Source organism: Microplitis demolitor, chromosome 10 (assembly GCF_026212275.2).
Source record: "Microplitis demolitor isolate Queensland-Clemson2020A chromosome 10, iyMicDemo2.1a, whole genome shotgun sequence".
NCBI lineage: Eukaryota > Metazoa > Arthropoda > Insecta > Hymenoptera > Braconidae > Microplitis > Microplitis demolitor.
In genome coordinates this window covers 15,265,130-15,291,854 of record NC_068554.1, presented here as the reverse complement: position 1 = coordinate 15,291,854, position 26,725 = coordinate 15,265,130, and the positions used below count along the sequence as shown (strand labels likewise).

Sequence of the window (26,725 nt, the reverse complement as noted above, 5' to 3'; positions counted from 1 at the left end):
CAATGATAGAATTGTTCTTGTGTGTGTTGAAATTGATACGTACTGAACAGTCATAAACACGAAGTCATTAAATAACTGTTAAGAAATAAATAATTGTTGATTTATCGTAACATTGTGATTAAGTCTTATTTTTAATACAAAAATTAGTAGAAAAATTCCACTTGATATAATCACGCACTTCTTTTATTTCTTCAAATACGTTACACAAAATTATTTTACAATGTTAACAAAAAAACTTTTTTGCACTTCGAAGAAAATCTTAGCTGTGCTTACGTTATGCGTATATCAAGTGAATAGTACCGATAAAATAATGATTAGACAGTGTGCTAATTATAATCACATAGTAAATATTAATTTATTAAATTAACTCATTATTCTCAAATTTAATAACATCATGATTTCGTATATTCCAATAGTGTGATCCCCATCATCTACAACCATGTTGTGACAACAATTTGTCATGCAAGCCACAACAATGGACGAATAATTTTGTTTGCAGGGATAAAGGTAACCAATTTTTAACTCTAGACTGTTTATTCATTGCCGCTTAAGTTCACGTAGAAACACTTTTAATGCTTCGGTCTGTTGTTTAAAGCCACAAAGAAACCTTCTTATATTTTCCATAAATTTGGTATGGTTATAAAATATCGACCTATAACGTTATAGTAATAATCACTTAGAATTATAGGATATACGTCTGCAATTACTGGGAATAGTTTTCATATTACGGGACCAGATCCTATAGTTTCAGCCCCAGTTACGACATTGCATGGTACTTAAAATATGGTAATGATTATCATACTCATGGAAACGATTCTCATACTGATATAGTAACAAATCCTCTACCCACATAGAAACGATTCTTAGGTGGACGTGAAAATAAATGATATAGATCGTGATAACCACTTTTATTATGAATTTGGAAGTTCCGTTTACATCATGGTCATAACTCCTACTGTACTACTATAGTGATGATATCCATACTAATATGGTAAATGTATCATATATTATAGTAATCATTACCATGGTGATGATTACCAATGAAACTCTTATTGAATTTCTTTGAGGCTACTTTTCTTTGATTATAGAATTAATTAACTTAAAATTAATAAATTAGAGGATAAGACAAAATACAGGCACAATGATTAAATAACGTAGGCAAGTTTATTGCCAAAGATAACAATAGAAATTACTTACAAGAATGTGTAGCAATTGTTTTGCAATACTTTGGCTGCTTTTTGGCGGCAACCCTCTTAATGTGGCTGGATAAGCGCGTGACACAGATTTAACTTAAATTTGATGATTTATTTATCAGTAACATGAACTGTTAATTCAAAACTATATTAAATAAAGAAACGATTTAATCTTAACGATGTTTTTCAGTAAAAGGAAAGAAATCGCAAATTTATTCCTGTATTTAATTATTTATTTTAATTAGCGGGTAATCGCTTTTAATAAGTAATTATTTTAATAGCATGCGAGTGCTGTATGCTTCAAGATCAAAGTGTCTCATCGATGTCACAGGGTCTTAGATCGTGATTTTTGACTAGCTCCCTACTTACCTTACGATCATGTGTCTTTAAGATTCTCTGTCATGTGACCACGGCGCGTGACAAGTTGAATTGGGGCCAGTAACGAGACGGGCAAAAATATCATAGTATATCGTAACGGTTACCATAGAAGAACAGTTCGATAATCATAATGACATAGGAGTTATTATCGTTAGTTTAAAGAAATTATTCCCATATCGTCTAAGAATCAAATCCGCCGAGGTAGAAATGTTTACGATAATTTGTATGGGTGCCATTCCTATCATCGAAATTACAAAAAAATCTTTAGCTTTCGATATGGAAACGATCCCCATATTATATTGTCTTGTTACCATTAATTTCTCTTCGCGAAAGAACGGAAGGCAAAATCGCAACCTATAGAGCGTTTCTTATTTTTTAAAATCTTACCAAAGTCGTGAGCTCACATTAGATGACTTTATTAAAATTGATACGTCGTAAGGAAAACATACTCAACGATTGATATTTCTTACATACAATAAAGTTTTAACTGTAAGTATTTCGTGATAAAAAAATACATGACTTTAACTCCAAATGCAGTTTAGGCGGATACTGAAAAACAATTTAATTTGAGTTTGTGCAGGTTTTGTTGAATCTGAAAAGATTTGAAGAGGTCGGATTGATTAGTGAGAATTAAATTTTGCAAATATTTTTATGTCTCTCCATATGTATCCAGATTTGATCATGTCTAAGTGGTATATGTTAAGATCTCTTCAAATTCTACCTTTTTTCATGAAATATTAATTTCACTTCTTATCCACTTTAAATATAGCACAGTTGAGATCTTTTTGTAACAACGATGAAGAGTGTAGTGAAATTCTGCATGCTAAATGTTCAGCAGACAAACAATGCATTTGTAGAGCAAATAATATCAGAATCAATGATACATACTGCTCACCGAAATTGGGAGCATTTTGTTGGAATGACGAGAAATGTAGTACTGAAAATTCTATCTGTATTGAGAAGTCATGTAAATGCAAAGAAAATTACCAGCAATCCAAACAGCAATGCGTACCACGTAAGTGAATTACTAATAAATTAAATACTACTAAATGTAAAGTTATACTTTGTGAATCCCAATCCGAGAAAAGATAACGCGTGTTCAGATTGATCTACTTCTACAGTAGGTCTTCTCCTAGACGATCTACGGTATCAAGGTAGGTCTGATAGTCGCAAGTTAGAATATCCTACCTTCCGTCTTAAAAGGAAGGCATATTATTCTCTTATAAAAATCCAAATCATGAACATTAGTGCCATTTTTACCCTGGTCAGAGATGAAAGAATAAATTTTTAGCTGCATATCTAGTGCAAATTAGTAAACGTACTCCAAAGAATTATAGGGCATTTCAATCCGTGTTTGCAATCGTTGCCTTCGGCTCGGATAGGCAGTCATAGAGTTGCACTCAAGATCGATATCATATTGATCCTGTCTTGATCCCGTCTCGACTTATCAAGACGAGACCAAGACGATACTATCGATTGCAATATCGAGACTAAGTTTTATCAAGATTTTGTGTTTACACTTCTATTAGTCGACAGTTAAATTGGATCTATTGACTTTTCTAGATTACTTTAATTTAAAGCAAAGATAAAATTTAAACTTGATAGAATTATTTACATTTCTATAGATATAAAGTGTTCTCTGGCAGATTCAGTTCACGGTAAAATGACAGTGATTCACCATGTGACTTTACCGTAATTCATATTAAAATTACTGGACTTTTACGGTAAGTCACTGCAATTTTACTATGAATCACTATACTTTTACTGTAATGCACTCAAATTCACGCGTACCTGCGTAGTCAGGATTTACGTTGAATCATTGTGAATGTCACCGAGACTTACTGTGATCTATCGTGAGAGTTCACCGTGATACACAATAAAATTCCGGTGTTTTTACCGGTGAAAAACATAATTTAAATCTTGATTCACGGTGATGGAATCAAAATGAATTTTAGAATAAAGGTAATTGCATCATAAAATCATTATTAAAAAAAAGAACATAGTGTCTCAACTGTATCGGAAACTGTAACATCTGATCCATCTAAAATCAAGTAATAATGCGTATCAGAAGGTTTCTCAATGAGGCTCAAAGAAAAGCCTGAACACTCATAAGACTTTAAATTCATTAACAAGACTACTAGTTCTTTTGAAATGCCTTTATTTATTCTATTCTTACGATACTGAATATTCATATTAACTTACATTTACTATTTTAATCCATGACATTAAAAAAAATTCTTCATAATTTTCATATTTCGATTATTCTTCAAATATTAGATAGAATAAATGTTATTTACTAGAATTTATTCCGGACATTAAGATTTTGTTGTTGCATGTATTGCTAGCAAAGGTATTTTGGTGAGTGGTATACAAATCTATTGGTTATATCTCCTAATAATAAATTGTTCAACAAACAAGAAATGCCTTTTAATATAACTGCTTGGAAAAAAGTTTAGATCTGCCTAGATCAAATTACGTCAAATATGATCGAATTTGATCAGGTCTGGTCTACTTTTATGTATGAATAGTTATGATGATCTGTTCAGATCAAAGTAGATCTAGGCTGCCATAACTTTTTCCATAAAAATCAGTCTGTTTAGATCTAAATCGATCTTATTTGATCTGGGAAAATATATACAAAATGCATCAGATCTAAACTTTTTTTCCCGAGTGTAGTAAAACCAAATAGCATATATTATAGTACTGAAAATCAATCTATCGCCACCAAAATCACGGTAATTTATCGTATTACCCTGAATCATTATGAACTACCGTAAATTTGGGTGAATTCACTGTGAGGTCACCGTGAAAATGGCATATGATTGTTTGTGTGAATCAAAATAATTTACTGTGTTTTATCAGGATTTCACCGCTGATTCTTTAATGAATTTTAAATAAAATTGATTGTGTCAACTACGGAAGCTCGTCTATTTTTAAAAAGAATAAAGAACTCAATACCAAATGCAAGACATTTTTAAAAACTATCCCGATCATAAAATACTAAACAATAAAATAATATCGTGTAAATTTTTTCAAATTAATCTAAGAGACATTTAGAGTATTTGAAGTCCAAGTTAAGATTGACAAGACAAGACAAGATGATATAATGAATTGATTGATTTTTCCAGATCTATACGAGACTTACATTTTGAGTTCGAGATCAAGACAAAAAGAAAAGTGTCGAGATCGAGTCAAAATCATTTCGAGGGTTTTCTGACGCAACCTCGTATCTCAAAAACTTCTACTTTCCAGAAGAGACAAAAAACGTTTTATAATGAACTTATATCGTATACGGTGCTCAAATTCCGCGACGGAGACGCAGAACAGTCCGATATAGCGTATGCGGCACCCACGTATGATAAATAAATAATAACTAAAATAATATTAAAAAATAATAAACACTGAGATTCAGTTATAATAAACTAATAAATTTAAACCAGAATTAAATTATCAGTTGAATTGGAAACAAATAAATAGTTGTGGTGCCTGGACTAGCTCTTCAGGCTGAATTAGTGCACGCTGGCGCCAGACCGTTTATCCAAAACGGACAAATTATTCAGGGGGAAAACTTACGAGGGAAAGATCCGAGCAAGCAGCTTGTGACGAAGCGGATGAACAATCGGACGAATTAATAGATAATAAATAATGGAAAATTATACACTACTGGAAAAAATTAAAGGATCAAAAAAAAATTCAAAATTTTCGGGTGATTTTCAACAGATCATAACTTCGAGAGAAATGATCGTACAAGAAAGAAAAAAAAAGGAAATTTTAGCTTCAAGTGTCTACTTTCTAGATTATAACTTAAAAAATTTATAGCGTCAGCGGTTTTTGAGTAATCTTAGAAAAACCAGCGACAAAAAAAATTTTCAAATTTTTTTTTCCTTTTTCTTGGTCTACGGGCGTGGGGAATATTTTTTTTGCTTAACCACTATGAGGATCAGATACCTTCATTATTCAGCTTTAATTTCATTTTTTATGGACCTCGATACGTCCACTTGTCGCTGAGATATCGGACTTCAAATGGGAAAGGATCCTTTTGTCTTTGATTATCGATATCTCAGCAACCAATGATCGCACAGAAAGTGAATGGTGGGTTTCAAAAACTTGAATGAATTCCCTTAAATAATTAGCCATTGCTTTTTCGACTAAAAAATTTTTTCCTTTCGTCATATAAATTTGAAAATGCAGCAAAAAAAGGGCTTTTGGTGGTTTTTTGGAAAATCAAACGCTGGATCGAAAATATTGTGGAAATCACTAATGTTGAGTGTGCATTTTACAGTTCAATATGCTCACAAAAACCCTACAAAGAGCAAGATTAATCCAACCAGCCGTTTTTTTGTTTCACTCGATCGAATTTTTGAAAAAATTAAAGGATCACGTTTTTTGCTCCGAAAAGCTCATAATCTTTAACAAAATGAAAAAAAAAAATTTCCGAGCTTTGTCCACATTTTCATCACTAACTATGATGAAATTTTCAAAAAATAAAAAAATTTAAAAAAAAAAATAAAATTAAAAAGAAAAAAAAACTTTTTTTTTAACAACTTTAAGAAATTTAAGAGACCAACGCCCAACCATTTTTAACACGTTTTCTTCGCTGCGTTCTGTGGTCTTTTGAATTTCTTAAAGTTGTTCAAAAAAAATAATTTAAAATAAAAAATTTTTTTTTTTTTTTAATTTTCTTTTTTTTTTTAATTTTTTTTTTTTGAAAATTTCAGCATAGTTAGTAATGAAAATGTTGACAAAGCTCGGAAATTTTTTTTTTTTCATTTTGTTAAAGATTATGAGCTTTTCAGAGCAAAAAACGTGATCCTTTAATTTTTTCAAACGATCGATGGAGTGTAACAAAAAAACGGCTGGTTGGATTAATCTGGCTCTTTGTAGGGTTTTTGTGGGCATATTGAACTGTAAAATGCATACTCAACATTATTGATTTCCACAATGTTTTCGATCTAGCGCTTGATTTTCCAAAAAACCACCAAAAGCCCTTTTTTTGCTGCATTTTCAAATTTATATGACGAAAGGAAAAAATTTTTTTGTCGAAAAAGCAATGGCTAATTATTCAAGGAAATTCGTTTAAGTTTTTGAAATCCATCATTAACTTTCTGTGCGATCATTGGTTGCTGAGATATCGATAATCAAAGACAAAAGGATCCTTTTCCATTTGAAGTCCGATATCTCAGCGACAAGTGGACGTATCAAGGTCTATAAAAAATGAAATTAAAGCTGAATAATGAAGGTATCCGATCCTTATAGTGGTTAAGCAAAAAAAAATTTCCCACGCCCGTAGACCAAAAAAAAAGTAAAAAAAATTTGAAAATTTTTTTTGTCGCTGGTTTTTCTAAGATTACTCAAAAACCGCTGACGCTATAAATTTTTTTAAGTTAGAATCTAGAAAGTAGACACTTGGAGCTGAAATTTCCTTTTTTTTCTTTCTTGTACGACCATTTCTCTCGAAGTTATGGTCTGTTGAAAATCACCCGAAAATTTGGAATTTTTTTTTGATCCTTTAATTTTTTTCAGTAGTGTATATATATTATCAATAATTATATACGAGTAACAAATAAGATCAGGGAAATTTAGATGAAGCAGTAGAAAAAGATCCAAAGGAAAATATACATTAAATTTCTCCCCGACAGCTGTTGGTTTCCGACTGGTTAGTTTTATAATGTTATGCCCAAATAATTTTTTTTTTTATTCTAATAATTGTTTAAAAATGATTATTATAGAGCTCTTCTTTTTAAAAGCGCGCGAAAACGCAGCGTCAGCTTTTTCCACCTTTTTATGCGACAAAGAATAGTGGGAGGATAACTGCAATAAGGTGAACGAACAATTAATAAACTGTCGTCACCTTCCACCAATAAGAATATTTAAAAATTCTCCATTAATCGCTCAATCAAAGTTTATAAAAAGCCTGAGCACTCATAGCTCATGGCTAGTCAGTTCTTCTAACTTACGGTCCGCGAATATTTTAACGTCCAACTTTCGTGCACTCTTATTGCAGGATTCCGCCCCAGGCGTTGAAAAGTCAATAAAAGGATCTTTAATATTTTCTATTCCAACCTTATTGCAGGAATCCGCTTCGGCGTTGAATAATCAATAAGGCATTCTAAAATTGACATCTTTTTGCAGTCAATTATTGCAGGGTTCCGCTTAGGCGTTGAAAAAGCAATAATCGACCTCTTTATCTATTAAAAATCCTCAAAGATTAATAGAACCTTCCGGTCCGATTGAAATAGTGACGCAAATCACGTGTATTTGCGATTCCATCTCGGTCTGAGTTATTTTGCGCATAAAATCACTTCTCGGATGTGTACAAAGGACGCATTAAATATAAAATAAAAATTCCATAAATTTTCCGTGAATAATCAATATTCTTAAAATATCAATTGTTAAAAATTTGTGTAAAAGATTCAGTGTACAAGTGAATTGTAGCTAAATCAGAAATAAAAAGCAGAAAAACCATAAGTTCAGCCTTCCGAGTTTCATTCGAGAGTAGCACATAAGTTTACATCCTACAACACCAGCCGCGCCTATCCAACCAAATCCTACAGGAGGAAGCTGAGTGAGCTGAAACGTTCTGGAGGGATCTAACCTGCCGTGACTAGAATGAAAGAAACATCGAAAGGTAGGTGAAAGATTTACACTCTATTCTTTCATAAGATAACTGGTTCAACACAAGATCACCAGTCTCTTCAGAGACGTTTGGGTTCTTACTTCGAAGTAAAAGATCCACCATAAATAATATATTATAGGAAGATACATCTTCCTCGTATTCTTTAATGTTGTCCGCAACCTCCAAATCGCTCGTCTAAATTTTTCTATCGCTACCAAAGGGAGAAATCCCGGATAATTAATTTAAAATTAAGCGGCGGACATAACATAAAGAACACTGGTGGCAGCAGTGGGATTCGAAGTCAAAATCCTTCTTGTTGAGCCACAGTTATAATTCCTCTACCATTTTTGAGAAAAGGTAGATTTTTGTAGTTATTTTTCTCTTCTCGAAATTTTCACATCTTAGAATTTTGAGTTTCGTGGCATTTTCTTGAGAGTGCCACACCCTGCTTTCGTGGACTTGCCACACCTCAACAGGTAGCAATTCCACGTATTGTAAATTCAGCAATTTTCGCCCCTCAATTCGAGTTGCGAAACGCCTGAGTTCACCGTCCTCGACTTCGCGACCAAATCACAAAGTCAGCAATAAGTCGCACATCGACCTCACTGTACAGCTTTGAGCTAATGAAAAAAAAAATTTTTATTAATTCTTCCTTTCTCTTTTTGACCAACTCAGCAATTTTGCTCAGAGTTCAGAGACGTTTAATATCCTCGTCTTACGCTTTACCTTAAGGTGTGGTCACCACCATTTCTTGTACCAACAAAAACAGGAGGCGAAGAAATTTGACGCCTCCTCCAGTCGGTGGTCTAAAGGGCGAAATGGTCAATAACGAGAAAAGACCCGTTATCCGGCTAGATGCCACTTTGCACAATGCAAATACTCCACCTTCTCAGTATGACATGGCCAAGGAGCTCTATCGAGAGCTTTCTAAATTTAATGGAGAAGGATCAAATTGCGAACAAGATTTTAAGGAATTTGACGCAATCGTACGGAGTTGGTTACCTTGCATCATCCCGGAACATCAGGACATGTTCGTGGCAAAAATCGTAAAAAGAATTTCTAGTCGTGCTAGAGATCAAATTGAATACACTCCAATTCATAGCGTCGTAGAACTTCTCGAGATACTGGGAGAAAGATATCGAGACGGTGATGCAGCTCTTGTTTGGCACAAACGTCTAGCTTCAGCTAGCCCGAGAGAAAGCGAAACCATCGAAGATTTCTTTTTCACGTTGCGCAAAACGATCAGAGGCCTGAAAGCCGCGTTACCAGAGGAGAATCGGGAAGCCATTATGTCGCAACAAGAAAAGGTTGCATTCGATACTCTTTATTTCGCTTTGTCTGACCTTCCAAAATGTCTTGCGAGTCTAAAAGATCCAAGGACGCTCGAAGATCTTTATAAAGCGGTAAAAGAGGAAAGAACTCGTGAATGCATACGACCAAGGCGTAAACGCGAATCTAACGACTATCAACGTCAGTTTCAGAGAGACAGAGGCTACAACCGAGACTATAACAGACGTTACTCGAAAGACGACTATCAGAGATCTCGCAAGGGTTACGATGATTACGACGACCGTAGAGAAACCAGAGTACGAACGTTCTCTTACTCTAAAAAGCATTACAGACCGAGTGAATATGCTACAGACAGCGAAGACAGTGTGGACTCCGACGATAGCTCAGCATCAGATGACTACCGAACGTACACTTACACCTCGAGTAAAGGGGGACGTGGACGGACCTACGATGACGACTTGACGTCACGGACATTAAAGAAAAGTTCATCATGTTCACGAACTTAAGAACCCTCTTCAGCGAAGAAAAAGGTTGTGACTTTCGACTCTGCAAACATTGACACAGAAAAACTTGAACATCTGAAACTAGAGGCCCCTTGCTGTAACTGTCCCTTCTGCCCTCATCGCGAGGCAAGTAAATCTGCCTCCTCAAAAGACAACGATGAATATTTAAACTCAACGGGCGCTCGACAGACCGAGGCGACTGCGAGTATGCCCCGAGAGTCTCGCCGAACTACGAACCCTCATCAGAAAACTCAGACGGTGAAGGAGTTCAGAATTCTTCAACGTCCGAAACCCTTACACTAGTCATCGGTAAGGGTGCACGAGTCTGGATCACATCCTCAGACCTCTTCCAGGACAGATGCGAAATTTTGTTTGATACAGGTTCTGATCTGAATCTCCTTTGCATCGATGCTCTGGGGGATGATACCACCTTTTACCTTGAAAATGGTGGTGTGGTAGGCGGCATAGCAACCAGTAGTATGGCAATAATTGGAACTGTGACCCTCAAAATCTTTGACGTAGATGTTTGTTTCCAGGTTGTACCTAGACCACCTGGTGGTTATCTGGGCATCCTTGGAAATGAATTTTTCATCAAAGAGCGAGCTGGCATTTCCTTTTATTGGAATACGCTGGTCCTCAAAAATCGACCTACTCGTCCTATCCCTTTTTCAATGGATAACGACCTTGATCTGAGATATATCCTGTCCCTAGGGACAGGGCCAAAAATTTTCGACTCATATAATTCGCTTCATGGAGAATTACAATGCTTTCTTATAGATACAGGGCAGGATGTGTGTTTGATAAATTCTTCCGCCCTTAAACCCGAAATTAGAGTGGATCGTGGTAATACGATGCTACTCCGTGGTTTGAATGGACAGTCCATGGAAACAATTGGTACTGTAGAATTAAAAAGTTTTGGGTTCACAAATCTGATTCCATGTTTGTGATGAGAATTTACCCTTCCATGGTGTCGGAATTTTGGGCAACAACTTCCTGAAAAATGAACAAGCGGAGATTTCATATCATCATCAATCTCTGAATTTATCATCTCGACCTTCCCAACCGTTACCATTCAGTCTCGGAATAAAACCATCCCGTTCATACGCAATTCCACCCCGTATGTGGATGTCTGTGTCGGCACCTGTTGTAAATCCTGAGATCAAACAAGGCTACCTCCGTAAGATTCCTCTAAAAGAGGGACTCTTAATGGGCGAAGCCGTTGTCTCAGTTGACGACGATCAAGCGATGTGTATGGTCATCAATACCACATCAGATCCGGCAGAAATCGAAATCGAACCTCAAGTGCTTGAGGAATTCGAATTTGATCATCTTGATCCATCTGACGAATATTCCGATATAGCGGAAACCCCATCTGGAATCCACTCACTCTCTAAGCGAGATCGTATCCAAGCAATATGTGATAAAATTCCTACCAATCATCTCAGTTGCATCGAGAGGAAGCAAATTTTCCGACTTATTCAGAAAAATCATGACATATTTTACCTCCCTGGTGATCGCCTGGGATGTTCTAAAAAGTTCACCTGCAAAATCGAAACCACGAGTGACAAACCGGTCCGAATCAAGCAATATCGGTTTCCTCAAGAACACCGCGACGAAATCAAGAATCAAGTGGATAATCTACTTAAGCAAGGAATTATTCGGAAATCAAAATCTCCGTATAATTCTCCTTTATGGATTGTCCCTAAAAAATCTGATGCTCAAGGTAACGAAAAGTGGAGAATGGTTATCGATTTTTGAAATCTAAATAAGATAACCATTGGGGATGCTTACCCCCTCCCACTCATAATAGATATTTTAGACCAACTCGGAGGGGCCAAGTACTTCAGTGTATTTGACCTTGCCAGTGGGTTCCACCAAGTACCAATGGACCCCAGAGATGCTGAAAAGATGGCGTTTTCCACCCCTAACGGTCATTGGGAATATTGCTGTATGCCTTTTGGGCTTGAGTGTGCTCCAGCAATTTTTCAACGTATGATGGACTCCACATTGAGTGGTTTAAAGGGTACAGAACTATTCATCTATCTCGACGACTTCGTAGGTTATGCACCTTCGCTTGAAGAACATGAGGTACAAGTCCAAAGACTTTCCAACCGCCTTCGAGAGGCTGAGCTAACTCTCCAGCCCGAGAAATGCAAATTTCTCTGCCCCGAGGTGGAATATTTGGGTCACATTATCACTAAAGATGGTGTGAAACCCGACCCAAAGAAAATTTCATTCCTTAAAAACGCTTCGCACCTCCGTAATCATACAGAAGCGCAAAAATTTATGGGATTAGCAAATTACTACCGACAATTCATTGAAAACTTCGCTGAAAGAGCAAAACCGATCACTGACCTTACCAGGAAAACTAAACCGTTTGTCTGGTCGGTTGATTCGCAAAGGGCTTTCGAGGATATTAAGAACGCATTATGCGAAAATTCATTCCTTGCCTATCCGAACTTCAATCGACCTTTCATATTGGCAACCAGCTCCTCCGATGTCGGTATTTCAGGCATCTTGAGCCAGGAACTGGAGAACGAAGATCGTACGCCTGGAAACCCCGACGAAAATATTGAGAAAATTGTCTCCTGTACGTCTCGAGTCTTGCAAGAGATCGAGACAAGATACACACACAATGAAAAAGAGTGTTTAGCAGTCTTGTACGCGGTGCAACAATTTCGGCCTTACCTTTATGGTAAGCCTTTCACCTTGTATACAAGCAGCCCTTGTATGTCTTGGTTGAAAGACAGCCAAACTGTCACCGAACGACAAATTAAATGGAGATCCAAACTAAGTGAATACAAATTTTCGGTTATAATTCAACATAAAATCTCAGAACAATACGCCGAAGGGTTGTCCTACAATCCTGAGGGTAGATCTCCAGAGGAAAGGGCTCCAAACCAAAATTCGGTCGAGAAAGCAGTGATGCTCCCACTCAAGAAAACTTCTTGTCCTGACGAGGAAGCCATAGCAGCTGTAAAACGAGGAAAAAAACGCGGAAGTAAAAACAAAGCTAGGGTTAACAGCGCTCCACAACCTCGTGATACAATTGCATCCCGATTACGAATGAGACGAGCCACGGAACTGACACAAAACCGGAAAAGGGAAACTATTGCGAAATAAGTACGACCGAACCTGACGTCTCAGAGAGTATCGAAGATGACGTTTATCGAAGATTTAAGAAAATCATTTGAACGCTTCAATAAAGCCCTAGAAAAACGAGCGATTAATGTTTCAGATGAAGAAGCAGATCGTACTGTTCGTCCAGAAGATTATTACAATCCACTGCCTGTAGTCAGCCCTCAAGTGGCCAAGGAAGTCAGGAAATATCTTGAACGGGGCTACTTATCAAACGAACACGACGAATCTGAAGACTCGGATGAGTTCGACAAAGAAGAAGAAGAAGAATTCCTTCGTGAAAATCAAGATATAGAAGAAAATGAAGATTCAAGTGAAGTCAGCTGCTCTGAACCGGAATTCCAAGTGGAAATAACCCCTGCAACTCCACAGACACCGCGTGCTGACGAGATTCGAGAGAAATACCTCACCGCAGGTAGAAGTCCGTCGACCCCTATGTGGAAGAACACTGTACTGAAAGCCGCGCAGGCAAATTGCAAGGAACTTGACTATGAAGATCACACAAAAAGCTTTTATTGGAAGGACACCGGAAGTTCTGATGACAATACATCTCCAGTCATCGCGAGGCCTTCTACCTGCCAAACTCTGAACGTTGAAGATGTTCCTGCAGCCTCATCCAGTATGGCACACGTGGAATCGCCCAAACGTAAAGTGACATCTACTAGTAAAAATCTATGACAAGAAAATACCTTGCTGAACGAGAATCAGGAGCTAAATTCACCAAATCGAAATTCTGCAAATGATCGAATAATCATAGCGGAGACATCTCCTCAATCAGGCCAATCAGATGCCAGCCAATCTGATGGAACCACAGTGATTCAAGTGGAAGTACACCGAGAACAAGACGACGGATGTGCTCAGGTAAATGAATCTGATCCTCTCCACACGACTCTACCGGAAGTTGTTGACGAACAACTGGGGGATGAGCGGGAGATGAATGTAGATTTACCTCCTAAACTTCCAAATCAAGCTCCGTGGCACGTATTTGATCCTCCTTCCTCCGATATAGCGGAGGATCTGAGTGATCAACGCTATTCACCACCGGAAGTTTCGTCTTCCTCGAGCTCTGAGTCTGATAGACCTCGGAAACTACTTGAAAATCGAATCAAATTTAAGAACAGTCGAGATGGAATTACTTATGTGAGAGATCACATGCTATATTTCCTGTCTCTGGATTGTGAGTTGGTGAAACCAGTTTCACGATTGTTAAGAGATCTCACTTTCATCGATCAGGAAAATCTGAAGACAGCCAAACCAAAAATGAGTGATGTATTAATCACAAAATTGGGTCAGTGCTTTATCTTCACGGTCTTTGTCAAGAAAAATCATTTCGAGAAAATCGATTTAAATAATTTAATTGAAGGATTACGAAATTTAAGAGTGTCCATGTTCAAACACGAAATACATTCCGCATGGCGAAACAGGGGGATGAATTCGATGATATAAACATTAAGCCTTTTCTCATACAAGAATTGGGCGACTCTCCTATCGAGGTAACACTTTGCGAAGGAAATATAGAAGTTCCTACCGAAGAGTTACGCGATAGAATCATTGAAGAAAACCACTGCAGCCCTATTGCGGGCCACAAGGGTGTCGTGAAAAGTTCTTGGCGAATTCGAGAGAGATTCTAATGGCCAGGCATGAAGAAAAGAATCTATAGATTCATCCGGAAATGCGATGTCTGTCAGAAGAATAACTCACCCGAATCACAACAAAACAACCAATGATGATAACCGATACTCCCTTCGAACCCTTCGAGAAAATCTCTATGGATACCGTGGGACCACTTCCTACGACTAGGAGTGGGAATGTCCACGTATTGACTATTCAGGATAATTTTTCGAAAACCGTAACAGCAATTCCGATACCTGATATCCGATCGACAACAGTGGCAGAAGCCCTTGTAGATCGTTATATGTGCTATTATGGTTGTCTGAGAGTCATCCTCTCAGATAAAGGTACTTCATTTACCTCTAAAATAATACAACAACTTGCGAAAGCCCTAAAAATCCAAAGATTAACGACTTCGGGTTATTACCCCCAATCAAATGGTTCTCTAGAAAGGTGCCATCAACCACTGATAAATTTCTTAAGAGTAATCTCGGATAAGTATCCGGAATGGGATCGATATGTGAGTCTCGCGGCGCTGAGTTACAATACCAATGTGCATACTTCAACCAAATTCGCTCCTTTCGAGCTAATGCTTGGTCGAAGAGCTCGGTTACCAACCCAGTTCCCCGATTATTCCAGAATCGAAACCTATTCCGACTATCTCGCCGATCTTATGAGTAGACTGTCAGAAGACAGAGAAATCGCTGCTGATTGTCTCAATAAGGCAAAACAAGATTCCAAAATTCGTTACGATCGACACATACACGCCCAAACCTTCAAGGTAGGCGACTTTATTTATGTTCTAAAGGAACCACGGAAAAATAAACTCGATGTTTATTATAACGGGCCCTATGAAATCGTCGAAATTAACGAATTTGGGAGTCTGATCGACCTGAACGTCAAAGGGAACCGCAAATTGGTAAACCCTAATAAAGCTAAACCTGCTTTTGAACATAAGGCTAAACCTTCATAAAGTTCTCTGTTTCAGATCCTCAAATCTCTCACCATCATGAAACAATTATTGATATTCTTGGTCATCATCATCGAAAAGAGTCAATCCAAGGACGACCTGATCATCCGGCCACTGGCAGACAACCCGGGTCTACTGTATGACCCGTTTAAGAAGATTCACCTGGTAGAAGAAAACTGGTGCATCATTTCTTCCATTAACGTCCGAGGATTGATCGATATGTATCCCTTTGAGTTGGACCATCTTCACTCGACCATGCTAGATTGTACCAAAATTATCGGCCCTGGGTCTTGCATGCACTACCTGAAGATGGACCTGATAACCGAATTACAAACCTCAGTAAATCAAGCTAAAAGCCGCTTGGACCAGCTTCTTGAAGAAACAACATTTAAAACTCCACCGTTTGACCGTAATCAACGAGCTCCATGGTTCGGGTTCGTCGGCACAATTGCCCGAGAACTGTTTGGAACCATGGACTACGAAGACAAAGAAAATATCACCAAGGAGATCGACAAATTATATCAAGACAATGCCGAAATGGTGCACCTAGTACAGAACGCCACTCACCTCGTCAAGAGTGAAATCAATACTATTCTCCAAAGCGAGGCGCAAATGCAGTCGAATCTGAATAATCTCGCAGACGCTACCACAAACTTTATGGATTCCACCAATAATTCCTTGGGTAAACTCGCATATTGGATGAAAGTCATGATGCTGGGGGAGAAACGCAAAGAGATTGCCAATAACCATCTTCGAGTCCTGAAGGAAGCTGAAACCATCATAGAGGAAGCCAAGGCTGGCCGACTTTCCCCACAATCTATACCACCAAGCCAACTCTACCGAGCAACCGTCGACATCATGAGGAAGCATCCGGATTTGAATCCACCTCAACCAATTGACCGAATGGATATCTCAACCTTGTCAGCTGTATCTACAGTAAAGGTAGCAAGGGCAAAAGGTTATCTACTTATCATAGTAACCCTACCACTGTTCCATAAAATTCCGTTATTATCATACGAAATGAAACCACTGCCAAAGCCAGAAAATCTGAATGGAAAAATTCAAACACTGACGATACTACCATCGAAAAGGTTCCTAGTTACGGACCCAGGATTGAGGAGATTTTACCTAGCAGATTCTGAATATATCAACAAATGCAAATCTATCGGAGACGATTTGTCTTGTCGTTCCGACATACCATTCCAGTCTGCGGAAGTTCAAGAAGAAGCAGACTCCGAAATGAAGCTGCTTTTGAAGTCAACTGAAGATATCTCAAGAACTTGCAATGTCCGCATCATCCCAAAGTGTAAAACCACTTGGATCAAGCTCAATCAACCAAATTATTGGGCGTATTTGACTTGTAAGGAAGAAAAGCTAATCTTCAAGTGCTTAAATCCAGTTGAGAAAGAATATCACATCAACGGAACTGGAATGGTCCATGTTCACGGTAAATGCGAAATTAGAAGCGGAAAATACATAATGAAAAGCATAGATGAGGATATCACTCAGCTAAACATCACCTTGCCAAGGTAAACTTAACCTTGGAAACGCTGTCAACGAACTTAACAGCTGAACCCAAAATATCTGGATTTCTCTTCAAGAAAAACGTCGATCCGTTAAATACAGTAGACAAATTCCAACCCTGGGGAGCAGGATTGGAAGAAACGGAAAATCGAATGTCCGAAATATCGTTACACCATCAAGAAGACGATATCCATCGAACGATGACGGTGGGAAACATGTCCATCCTAGCTGTCCTGTGTGTCACCCTTGTCGTTCCAATATTCTTCAAATGTTGCGTATGCTCACGCAAGAAGCGCTGCTTCACCTACAAGAAAAACAAGCAGCTAGGCGAGGTACATCCCAAAACAGTAAAAGAAACCAGACGTACCTCAGACTCCAAACCAAGGTCTGCCCAAATCAAGGACCAACCAGAAGTCATCGAGCTCCAGGAGACTCCATCAGCTTTTTCAAGTCGTGTCGTCTTCTCGGCAAATAAATCTGCAACTCCAACTCGTACCACGAAAGGCCTTCGCCTCTCATATTTCAACGCTCCGATCTAATCATCCTAAACAAGATAAGAATAATGTATAAGTCAAATCAAAATTTCACGGAAAAATAGAAATCCTCTTTTAAACTACTTTAGATCCAGACCCAAAATATTTTCGGGCATTTCTGTGACTTTAAAAGTCTTATGTATTCACCGACACTTTACGTCGTCTTGAAAGAGGATTCCTATTTTACCGGCATAACATTTTTAGAAAAATTATATTACTATATTCTAATTAAGGAAATGTCTAGAATGTAAATTTATAAGATTAAGTTTCGAAAAATCATATATCTAAATTCAAAATTCATTCAAATTACAACAAATTTTTAAGTCACCTGGACATTTAAGAAAACAGGATAATTGGTAATTCCTGTCAAACCTAAAAAAATTATTTTTAAAAATCTAACCAAGAGACAAGTGCTTACCTTTCACAGCGCATGCGCAACTCCGAACATTATTAACGGCCGCTTCTTACAGCCGTTGACATAACTCCTGAGAAAACACCATTCTCCACTAAAATTCACCTTTTAAACAAAACCTCAGCTCCAGGAAAACACCCTTAAAACTCCTATTTCACCTCCTATAAAAAAAAAAAATGGAAGCAATAAATAGAAAAGATATTTTTTCTCAAAAACAAACATCAGGATGTTACTCACCTGATAATGGTCACATGGTCCTTAAAAATTTTAATTAACTTACCTGGCGAATTGCACCATTTAATAATAATAATAATAATAAATGTAAAAGAAAAGAGGAAAAGAAAATAAAAACCGTTTTTCCCTCCGTCGATCTTCAAGCTCATTTCCTCTTTATTGAAAAGAGAAAATTGATAGCCAAAAGTGACCCGAAAGTGAGAACATCTCCTGAGTCACCCAGCAAACGCTGGTGATGACCAAATTGCACCATTTTAGTCCTCGAATTTTTCCCCCTATGGCTCATCTTTCCCATCCTATTAAAATCCAAGATAATTTTGGACTGTGTCTCTAGATGTTGTATCGGTATTTACTAATATTCCACAAGATTTAGTTATCAACATTATCAAGAAAAATTGGAGGGATTGGTCAAGGTTAGTTAAGATTCCATTAGAATTAGTGATTGAGTTGGTAAAATATTGCTTTAACTGCAGTTATTTTTCTTTTAATGGAGCACTCTATAAGCAACTAGATGAAAGTGCAATGGGTAATCCAGCGAGCCCTATTTTGGCCAATTTGGTAGTTAATGATGCAATAACTGAAATTCTTAAAATATTACCGTTCACAACACCTTTATTAAAAATTTATGTAGGTAACTCTATTATGCCTGTTCCTGAAGATTTTATTGATAATCTGTTGATATACTTTAACAACTATCATAAAAAGATACAGTTCACTATGGAATTAGAAGTAGATGGTTGTATCCCGTTCTTAGATTTGAAAGTGATACGAACGGATCAAGATCTTAAGACTGACAGGTATATTAAACCTACTCATTCAAAAACTCATAAATTTTCAGTCTAACCATCCCACTGAATAAAAAATAGGAATTATTAAAGGCATATCGAATAGAATCATTAATATAAGTCACAAAGATTTCCATAAAAAAAATTTTAAGAAACTTAAAGAACTTCTAATGCATAACCAATATCCATCTTGGTTCATTGATAAATGTTTTAAGAGCTATTTGGAAAAATTGAACTATGATAACAATATCAACGGAATCATCAGGAATAATAATAATAACAACAAGAATGTTAATGATAATAATGTTATTGTGGTTGAAAAATATATGAGGTTTCCATTCATCAAAGATATCTCTTCAAACATAAATCGTTGTTTTAAAAATTCCAATGTTAAATTGGTATATTATAATATCAAACAGATAAAGTCTTGTTACTCTGCATTAAAAGACAGAATAAACAATTTGGATCAATTTGGGGTTGTTTATAAAATACCGTGTCAGTGTGGTAGATCATATGTTGGACAAACTAAACAACATTTACATATGAGAATATACCAACATAAGTATGATTGTAACTAGATTAATATGGTGAATCAAGAAATTTTGGATGAACAGGAACGGTCTGTAAGTAGTACAGCATTAGCATTGCATCATTTTAACACAGGACATCAATTTTTATTTGATAAAGTCGAAATTTTATTAGGTGCACAAAAAAGTTCTACCCGTTTTTTGTCAAAAAAAAAAAAAATATATTTAAAAATTTTAAATAAAATACAAATTTTAATCAAAATAACCACCATCAGCATCTACTACCCTTTGCCAACGCTCAGGCAACTGATGGATCCCACGGCGATAAAAGGCTTGATCTTTTGTCAAATTAAAATCATCTATTGTTTTTTGCATTTCGTTTTCATTTTGTAAGTGTTTGTCAGCCAAGTAATTTTGCAATGAACGGAATAGGTGAAAATCACACGGTGCAAGGTCTGGTGAATACGCCGGGTGCGGTAAAACTTCCCACTGTAAATCATTTATAGTGTGGTGGACGATTGAACTTCTATGAGGCCTGGCGTTATCATGCTGCAGTATCACTGGTCGAGGTTTTTGTCCCGCAAATCGTCTTTAACTGTTGATTTCATCTGCTAATTTTTTTAATTGACAACTGTAGCGTTCTCCAGTAACGGTTTCTCCTGGTTTGAGTAACTCATAATATAGCACGCCCCACTCATCCCACCAAATACAAAGCAATATTTTTTTCCCAAAAACATTACGTTTTGGTGTTGATGTCGTTGGTTGTCCTGGGTCTACCCAATGTTTTCGACGTTTAGGATTCTTATAGTAAACCCACTTTTCGTCCCCTGTTACAAGTTTCCACAAAAAACTTTTTTTTTTATGTCGTGAAAGCAACGACAGGCAGGTGTCAACTCGTCTCTCTCGTTGTTCTGGAGTTAATTCATGAGGTACCCATTTTCCTTCTTTTTGAATCTTACCTAAAGCATGTAATCTTTCAGAAATAGCTTGTTGAGTAACGTTTAACTTTTTCGCAAGTTCTTGTTGTGTTTGTGCAGAATCTTGATTCAGTAATTCTTCCAATTTCTCGTCACTGATTGTTGAAGGTCTTCCAGAGCGTGGTTTATCATTTAAATTAAAATCTCCGTTTGTGAATTTCCGAAACCATCTTCAACAAGTACTGTCATCAATAACACTGTCACCATAAGTTGCACAGATTATTCTTTGAGCTTCAGCAGCACTTTTTCCTTGATGAAATTCATATAAAAGACAATGGCGGATATGCTCATTACTAACTTCCATTTTTAACTTAATAAAAAAATATATATATCGAAGATTAATATATTAAAAGTTTGATGAATTTGAAGAGTACAAACAGCTGTGCATGTACATATACGTATTCATAGCTAACCTATAAATAGCTGTTAGATAACTCCATCTTTGAAAAACGGGTAGAACTTTTTTTGTACACCTAATAGATAAAGAGAGCCACTGGAAAAAACGCAATCTAAGTGAAATGTGTTTTATAAAAATGAATAATACTGTTAATAAAAGGACAGACACACAAAATCTTAGTTCGATTTATAATTTAATTCTGGGATCGAAATAGTTTTTATTTGAAACACTGTTAGTTTAGTTATTAGCATATAGGTGGAGCTAGAATAGAATTTTTAATATTTAGTTGATTTTATGCAAGTCGTTTATACTAATTCGTAATCAGCTGTTATTACTTATTTTTATCTAATATTCAAATGACAAGTTATATTATTATTTAACCTTATTTATTTCAAAACATAGTGCATATAATTTATTTATTTATTTATATTAAAAATGATAATTGTGAAAAAAGAAAATTGTTATTACATGGTCTCAATTTATAATTATATACTTGACAGGTAATGTTTTATTGATTAAGGTAATTGATTGAGTGAAAAAAATTTTATGCAGTTTGAATTAGTATTAATTTAATCGACAAATTAAATTTATATACAAGTATAGTTTTAAAAATTTGTATAAGATGATAATTGTAATTTATAATATTCTTGTGATTTCTTTTTAGTACTTGAAAAAGTTGTGAAACCAACGAAACGTTGTATGATGGTCATAATAAACATTAGTTAATAACAAATAATATATCCTTATAACTGTGATTATAATTTATAATTATTATTGAAATTGATATGAATCACCGGAATACTAATATGTTAAACAATATGTGGGGCATAATGTCCCGCTGGATTATGCATCCCCAATATTTGAAAATCATAAACAAAAATTTAAAACTAACAAAAATTAATTTTTTATATTTTTAAATCATAAAATAAAATCATTTCATACATGTGCTCTTTCACACACCGCGCGCATGCGCTAGTCTTGTGAACTGTTGTATAGCCGCCTGGTTGACTATAGTAAAAGATGTTCTTTTGATTCGCCCTTCGGAACTTGGAGGCGTTCAACTCGCGGAGAATATTTTACATGCCAGCGCGCGAAATATAATTTGAATTTGAATTTGAAACAAATATTTTATTGTAGGTTTTACTTTTAACTAAATAAAACTAATGGTTTTATTGAGAAAAATACAAATTATATTTATTCATATACTTTTCACAAACTGCTTGTACTTTATAAAAATTATACTATCTAAAAATAATCAATATTCAAAAATGCTTGTTAGGCTCTGAATGAATGAATTACAAATGCCAAATTTGAGAGTGTCCTCCTTCATTCTTCCGTGATTCTTCTCTTCGGTTACGAGCGAGGGGGATATGAGAATAGCGAGGGTGGTTGCGCACGCTGTTGTTAGGTCCCACCATCTCCCGCTTTCATCCCCTCTCAATAGAGCGAGTCCACGCGGACTTTGACGTCACAACAGCTTCATTTTCCCCGGGACTGTCACTGCCATGAAGTCTCGCCCTATTGTCTGCAGCTTACGCCCAGCAAAATAATCCCTTAATTGTTTATAAATATTTTGAGAAAGTTTTGCTAACAAGAGGATTATAGTCATAAAGATACGGTAGTTAACGTCTGGCAGAGGATCCTCGTGGGTTTTCCCAAAATATTCATTTATCTTATATTCTAAGTGACCATTACAATAATTGTGCTCTTATTGTAATTTTTATTTTATATCTACAAATTCTATATAACTACTTCATGTCTATTTATCTATGTTATATTTAAATATATAAGGTATTCAAAAGTCCCGCTTATAAATAGAATTAGTTTCTTTTATTTTCTGCAAAATGGTCATAGAGAGCACTGTGTAACCCGTTGGCTACACAACAGAACGGACTGCTGTCTCAACCGGCGGAATGCCCGCGTAACGATTCAGACACAAACGTATAACTAAAATATTTAACTTACAACTAATTAAAATTAAATAATTTCGAATCGAGACGGAACAAACTTCTAGCTTTTTTTTATTAATTCTTTCAAAAAATCTAAAAAGTGATCAAACTTCATATAAATTTTCAAGATAACTGTAATATTAAATTTATATTTTTTAATTAATATTTTTTTGCTCATTTTATGATATACGTGTTTGCTGCACCAAAAAATTGCTGAAAAATGTAACATACGTATTTGCAGTATTCTTAATTGAAATAAAAGCACAGACATGTATGGCCTTTTTGCATCATTTAATTCAGGAATATAGTATCAACTTTTCAATTATTCTTAACCAAGTAACAATATTATTGTTTAACTTCATAGTGCTATTATTTATTGATTATGAATAACGTGACGTTTTATATAAATTTTTATGATATCTAATCCATACAAGATTTCAATATGGAATTTTCCATGGTGCATCAGATTCTAATGAGAAAGCAACGTAAAAATCCATATGGAAATCCATACTAGATTCCCCATATGGATTTGGTATGTTATGGATTTCTTCAAACTCGTATCGGAATCTACGCTGGATTCACATATGAATTTTTTTTATACGGATAACAACATTGTCTGATGTCATACTCTGGAATATATAAATCTATATGTGGATTGAACACAATTATGACAGTGATAGGTTAGAATCCATACTTCATTATGATTGTCAACTTATACTGTTTAATTATATTGTTTAACTACTGTTTATTCACTTTCAGTAATAATTAAATTAATTGAATATTAAAATTTTTAATTATGATAACAAACTAAATCATGTTGCTACGAGCAAACTTAGTTATGCGCTATCTGATATTTTTGAGATGCGAGGTTGCGTATGATATGTTTTTACTAGTTGAGATACGTAATTGCAATTTGTTACATAAAAAAAAAAATATTCAATATTTTCATTTATAACTTTACAGAATTATGCAAGAGTATTTAATAATTACTTTTCCGGCAAAAACTCAAAATCGTCAAAAATCGAGTTACGAGGTTGCGTCAGAATACCCTCAATTTCAAGTTTGTCTGGTCTTAGCTTGAGTGCAGCCTTAGGCAATTACCTACATGGGTCGGAATATACAACTTTTCTTCTTTGGCGCTTATTATACTGAAACGGTGCAATTTACATACAACGTAGGGATGATCAGACAGAATTTGTACTTTACAGATTTACTTCTATCTCTAAATCCCCACAAAATTCACTTAACTCAATAGTATGATTTGTTATTTTACTTATAAACTAATGATACTTTGACTTACTTATCTGGAGAATCTACGATTGTCAGTGACTGACAACCCAACAACTAGTTTCTAATAGTGATAATTACTTACTTACACCACAGTTATAGGAAAAAAACATAGTTCTATTGAATGCTTAATTGTGATGTCACTGGCCCAAAATATCCAGTTCACCACGGAAAATAATTATATAATACTTAATTATTATATAATACTTCAAATAAATCTCTCAATACGTGGTTAAAACGATGACTAACTCTACTGCAAAAATACTAATTAAACGAACACTTAGCCCACGGAAATAATATTCCTAAAATATAGATTAATAACAACAATAATGCCTCAAAATGTAATTAGAACTTTATCTTTAAGAATTCTGCAAACTTTTTTAGACTTCACTATACAATGTCAAAACGTGACCATTGGTCCTAAAAATTAAGGGATAGAAAAAAAAATTCTAAATTTTTGGGTAATTTTTATCATGCTGTATGTTTAGTTTGTCTGTGAGTAATTTATTTTATAATTAGTTCAGCTCTGTTGAATTTATTTGGCGCTGGTGAAGATAGAGTTGTAGAGGGTAGAACTATGAGTTGGCGCTGGTTTGCAACTGGAGCTAGTTTACGCAACGTCTCTTGCTGATGTACGTGCCCGTTGCCAAATCTGCTTCGAAGTCTGCTTGGCTCGTTCACTCGGACTATCGTGCGCTTGTACGTGTATGCTTGTACTCGCGTGCTCGTATTCTCGAGTTCTCGTTCTCTCGAATTCTCATACTCTCGAAAATCTGCAAATCCCGTTAGGTCCCAGTGAGATTGTCGAACATTGGGCGTAAGGAGAGACTGCGATAGGAGTCATTGATCTGAGAGTAAATGAACAGGTCTCAGGCATCCATGACTGCGATGGGAGTCATGGGTCTGAGAAAGAGTATTCTGAGAGAGAGAAGATACGTGCAAGAGCTTCCTGATCTCTCATGAGGATAGCAAGAGAGTGGAACATGAAAACAAGACCAGCAGTATAGAAACTGCTGGCTGAGCAATAGATGCAGCGTTGAGTCTACCTGAAAAAGGCATAATTAATGTGATTTACATACTAACTTGCTAATTGTAACGAAAATAGCAAACCCTTGGACTGCAAATTGCACTGTGTGCGCTCCTACTGTCAAGTTCGAAGCTGCGTGCTGCCTCGTATCGGGAGTGATGATAGCTGATGATAGCTGACAACTGCTGCCACTCGATGAAGGGAAATATCTGGATCAGCTGGATTAAATGCAACTAGAAATGCGCTGATTGCAACGATCGCTGCTTGCAAGTGAAGCACTTAACACTGATTTGATGATAACGCCATAGATAAGATTAACAAGACAGCTTATGAGAAATATGAATGCTGTGAGATAGAAAAACAAGAACTGTTCCTAGCGAGTGCTGCAAAGTCGTAAAAAAGGGCTCTCGGGTTGCCTGGCTCGAAGGACGAGTTATTAAAATTAGAAAGTTTAGATAGAATTTTTACAAATATTAAAAATATTTGAAGTATAATATTGTAACATTTTATTTAAAAATTTAAACGACAAAAATGATGTATTTTTATGTTAAATTATTTCAACACTGTAACTTGGTGAAAAATGGACATAGAAAAAAAATAAACGAAGCAAATTGTAGCCTCAAATTTCTAGTTTTCAGATCTGGACTTTGAATTTTTTCATCATGCACGGTTTCGAAGTAATCCTACGAGAACCGCCAAAAAAAAAAAAATTCTAATTTTTGCTTGTCTTCCAATAAGTCAATGGGCTTTAATGATTTTCTTTGGATAATTTGACCTCATCATCCCTTTTTACTTCCGACATTAGCATGACCCAAAGCATATCACGTGGAGGTTGCTTGGTTGGATTCATGCTTGCCGGCGATAAAAAAAAATTGACGGATTTTCTTTGACAATAATAAATCATTGTGGATATAACGAAAAAAAAATGCTAAAAAAATAAATTTTTTGTTTCAAATTTTTTTTTTCCAATTTTTTTCGATAACCAATCTTTTTGCTTAAAGGAAAAGACTATCGGTGAAAAAAACCTTTTGAAATCCAAAAATAAACAAAAACCGAGAAACTACCAATTACGGTAATTTTTGGCAAAATCGATAAATTTAAAGTTTCGGGACACTAAGAACGAAAAATCGCAACGCTTTGAAATTTTGAGGGTTTTTTCAGGATACTTTGAAGCTGAAAAAAAAACGACGGTATCCTTTATTCATTCGTTATATCTAAAGTTATACCAAGATTTCCGAATATCCTTAAGCATGCAAATCCTTACCTGTTTTTCGATAAACATTATTGCTTCAAAAAAAATCTTTCCATCAAAAGCCACTAATTTTGCCTTATTGACAGTGTTCTGCAGTTTTCAAAACACTACTTCCATTCTCT

At 35.8% G+C, this 26,725-nt stretch overlaps 1 protein-coding gene across 2 annotated transcripts in view; it reads left to right on the top strand.

Annotated features, from left to right (window-relative positions):
- Nucleotides 1–258: 258 nt before the first annotated feature.
- The window catches only part of LOC103573847 (prion-like-(Q/N-rich) domain-bearing protein 25), a 48,014-nt gene continuing 21,547 nt past the window's right edge, over nucleotides 259–26,725 (top strand). For both annotated transcript variants that reach the window (XM_014441377.1, XM_008553085.3), the window contains exons 1-3: nucleotides 259–343; nucleotides 417–507; nucleotides 2,341–2,586. In XM_014441377.1, coding sequence (XP_014296863.1) covers nucleotides 311–343; nucleotides 417–507; nucleotides 2,341–2,586 — 370 coding nt within the window. In that variant the 5' untranslated portion in view covers nucleotides 259–310. The remainder of the gene's footprint in view (nucleotides 344–416; nucleotides 508–2,340; nucleotides 2,587–26,725) is intronic.